Here is a 3541-nt window from a genome sequence, read left to right on the forward strand (position 1 = left end):
GGCCCCTTAACCTCCTCTACAGTGTGAGAACCCCCTCACTGCTCCCCGTGGCCCCTTAGCCTCCTGTCATCGGCACCTCAGCCGCTTTCACAACGGCTGCCTCTGGAGAGGCTTAACTGCCTCTCAGTCTACCGGGCTCAGACTTGCTCTGTTTATTTATTTATTTAGAGGTGGGGTCTCTCTTGTAACCTTGGCTGTCCTAGAATTCACTCTGTAGACCAACGCTGGGGGATGGGGGGAAGACGTGCCCCACCACACCCAAATCATGGAGATGGAGAGGTACTGGGGCCAAAGGGCTTGCTGCACCCCGTCCAGCAGACCACCAGCTGCTCCCTCTGGTGTCACACTCTGTGCCAGAAGCAGGTATTATGTTTCAATACCCATTGCTGGGCCCCATCAGTAACGCCACAGTGTGGAAGTGGATCACGGGTGCTCCTCCTCACCCCCCACGGGTGCTCTCCTAATAAACCTATGTTACTGCTCTTGCCTGCTCCTTGTCTTGTTTCTTCACCCCATACACCCCGACCCAACAGGTGAGCAGCTCAGTCAGGCACTGGGCCATGATGGGGCTTCACACAAGCAGAGGAGATGGGCTGTGTCCCGCCCTCTCACCTTTTTGAGGCTAAGTTGTCTAGTTGGGTCTTGAACTTGTGCTCCTAAGGCTCTGGGATGACAGACCTGTGGCACCAGGCTTTCCTCCTCCTTCAGTTTTCCCAGCTGTGACTTGGCTGCGGGCCAAAAGACATCGTTCGCCAGACTTTCTGCTCACAGGCTAGCCAGAATAGTTGGTGTCTTGTCTGCCCTTCACCCTTCCATCTGAGTCTGGAAGGTTGGGGTTCTACTCAGATGGGTGAAGTCTGGATCAGTGCTTTATCTGGCTCTGTAGCAGACTGACTCTTGGAGGTTGAAAACACAGTCTCAGGCTAGCCTGGGCTGGATAGCAAGACCAAGTCTTAAAAAGAAACCCAAACACAAAGTACTAAAAGATGTAAGACCCAAAGTATCCACTTTGTAAGAAGCCTGGGTTGGCCGATGTGCTGTGGACTAAGCAGCGTGTGTAAACCCAGCAGATGGAGGCTCCCTGTGAGTGGCGGTAGTGCCACGTCCAGCACTGGCCCTCTGACTCCTTTACAAGGTGGGTTGCAGTCCAGGTGGGTTTGTGGGCGAGGAAGCTGAGGCTTAGTGAGGGTGTTAGGAACCCACGGACCCTCTGTGTGTGCGACCCAGCTGATGGCAGTGGGCAGCACTGCTGCTAACAGCATTGCTGGGGCCACAGTCGCCTGACTATTTCATGCTGGTTTCTGACCCCCCAGAGGCCACATTGATGATGAGTGTGGCTTTGGGGTGGTGTTTTTTTTGGTGTTCTTGGGCCTCTGAGCATCTCCTCTCAGGAGCTGGAATGTCTGTCTGCCTGTCTGATGTATAGATCAGCCCTCAGATGCTCAGACGGTTGCTTGGAGCTGAAGATTTATGGTATGAATTTTTATAGTCTCTCTGTCTCTGCCTCTCTGCCTCTCTGCCTCTGCCTCCGTATAGTTCTGTCTCTTTGTGTGTATCTGTGTGAGTGTCTGTCTATCTCTGTGCCATGGAGGTCAGGAAAACTTTGTGTTGATTCTTGTCTTCCATTTTGTTAGAGACACAATTTCTTGCTCAGTGCAGTGTGTACAAGGCTCTGTGGTCTGTGAGCTCTGGAAGATTCTTTTGCCTCCATCTTGCAATTTGCAGTAGGAGTGCCGGCATTAGAGACACCTGCTACCATGTCCAGGTTTCTGGGGACTCAAGCTTGAGCCATTCTCTTGTAGGCACATGGGTGCTCTGGTGTGAGGGAAGGACAGTGGTGCTGCCCGTCCGTGGGTTCCATGGGCGGAGCTCAGTAATCAGGCTTCATCGAGTTCACCCTCTGAGCCAGCTCACTCGCCCGGCTTTTAAGTTGATTTTTATTTCTGATTGCATGTCTGTATATGAGCTCAGTGCTTAGGGAGGCCAGAAGAGGGCACTGGGTGCCCTGGAACTGGATTTGCAGGCAGTTATTAGCTGGTGTGGATGCTGGGAACTGCAAGAGCGGTAAACATTCTAAGCAGTGAGCTCCCTTTTAACCCCTCACCACTTTTTGGAGATGGGGGGTCTCTCTGTGCAGCCTTGGCCGACCTGGAACTTTGTATGTACTGTGTCGACCGGGCTGGCCTTGAATGCTCAGAGCTCTTCTTGCCTCTCTGTAAGTGCTGGGATTAATGGCTGTGTCACGCCCCCATCCCTTTTGTCAAGCAGGGTCCCATATTGTTCAGGCTAGCCTCCCACTCAAGTAGCTGAGGCTGGCCTTGAACTTCTGATCCTCCTGCCCTACCTACTGATATCATAGGCATATCATGTGGCATGCCTCATTTTAATGCCTCATTTCCTCTCCACAATGTTGGCAGTATTGACTTCATGTTAATGTTGAAAACATGTTTGTTTACTCCATAAGGGTCTTAGGGGAGTGGACTATGCCAACAGACAGCACATGGGAAGGCTGTCTCTGACCTTTGCTCTGTCTCCTAGAAGGAGGGTGACCATGGAAGACCTCGGAGAGAACACCACTGTCCTGTCAACCCTGAGATCTCTGAACAACTTCATTTCTCAGCGAGTAGAGGGAGCATCAGGCCTGGATGTGTCCACATCTGCCTCAGGGTCCCTACAGAAGCAGTATGAACAGAACATGCAGGTGAGCAGACCTCTGGGTCTCTGGGATACACTTGGCCTGGCTGGGGCCAAATCAGCTTGGAGGCCAGATGCAGACACTCGTAGGACAACTCAAGCAGTAGCTAGAGACCAGGCCCTATCTAGACCATGCTGGTTAGAGGCTGCCTTGATTGCCTCTAACCAGGGGACTGAACTCAGGGTTTCACACTTGGGAGACATGGACTTTACCAATGGAGTCATCTCCCACAGCGTGATTTATTCTATCTATCCATCCATCCATCCATCCATCCATCCATCCATCCGTCATTATTTATTTATGGCTGTCCTGGAACTCACTCTGTAGATCCATCCATCTGTCCGTCCATCCATCCATCCATCCATCCATCCTTTACTTACTTATTTATGGCTGTCCTGGGACTCAGTAGACTTGGCTGGCCTCAAACACACCTAGATCCTCCTGCCTCTATTTTCTGAGTTCTGAGATAAAAGGCAGGTCACTATGCCTGGCCCCACAGAGGCCAGTGGAAGTTAATGTGATTTGTGCTCCTAGGAATACAGTTCCAAAGGGGCCAGGGCTCCTGAATGAAGGGCTGCAGGCTCCAGAAGTGGCAGTCATAGATCCAGTTGGGATTAGGGCTTCTGGGACTGAGGAGAGCAGTGCTGTTTCTGCCTTGCCTGAGCCTCTCCCAAGCTTCTTTCCTGTCCCCCTCTGCTCTGTCTGCAGCTGTTGTGTGATGAGTTGGGGGCTTCATTTGCTCTGGGAGCCCTGGTGATGCTCGTGCCCGCCAGCAAACAGGACAGTGCATGTGAGACATTGGCTGTTTTCTGTCTGTCCCAGCACTACCCGCACTCAGTGAGTGTG

General features: G+C 52.2%; 1 protein-coding gene across 1 annotated transcript in view; it reads left to right on the plus strand.

Annotated features, from left to right (window-relative positions):
• The window catches only part of Mad1l1 (mitotic arrest deficient 1 like 1), a 318963-nt gene that overhangs the window by 3948 nt on the left and 311474 nt on the right, over positions 1 to 3541 (plus strand). Inside the window, exon 2 of the mRNA XM_028756021.1 lies at positions 2542 to 2701. Within this exon, the coding sequence (XP_028611854.1) occupies positions 2552 to 2701 (150 nt within the window). The 5' untranslated portion in view covers positions 2542 to 2551. The remainder of the gene's footprint in view (positions 1 to 2541; positions 2702 to 3541) is intronic.

The sequence above is a fragment of the Grammomys surdaster genome, unplaced genomic scaffold (genome assembly GCF_004785775.1).
Source record: "Grammomys surdaster isolate TR1022 unplaced genomic scaffold, NIH_TR_1.0 126109, whole genome shotgun sequence".
NCBI lineage: Eukaryota > Metazoa > Chordata > Mammalia > Rodentia > Muridae > Grammomys > Grammomys surdaster.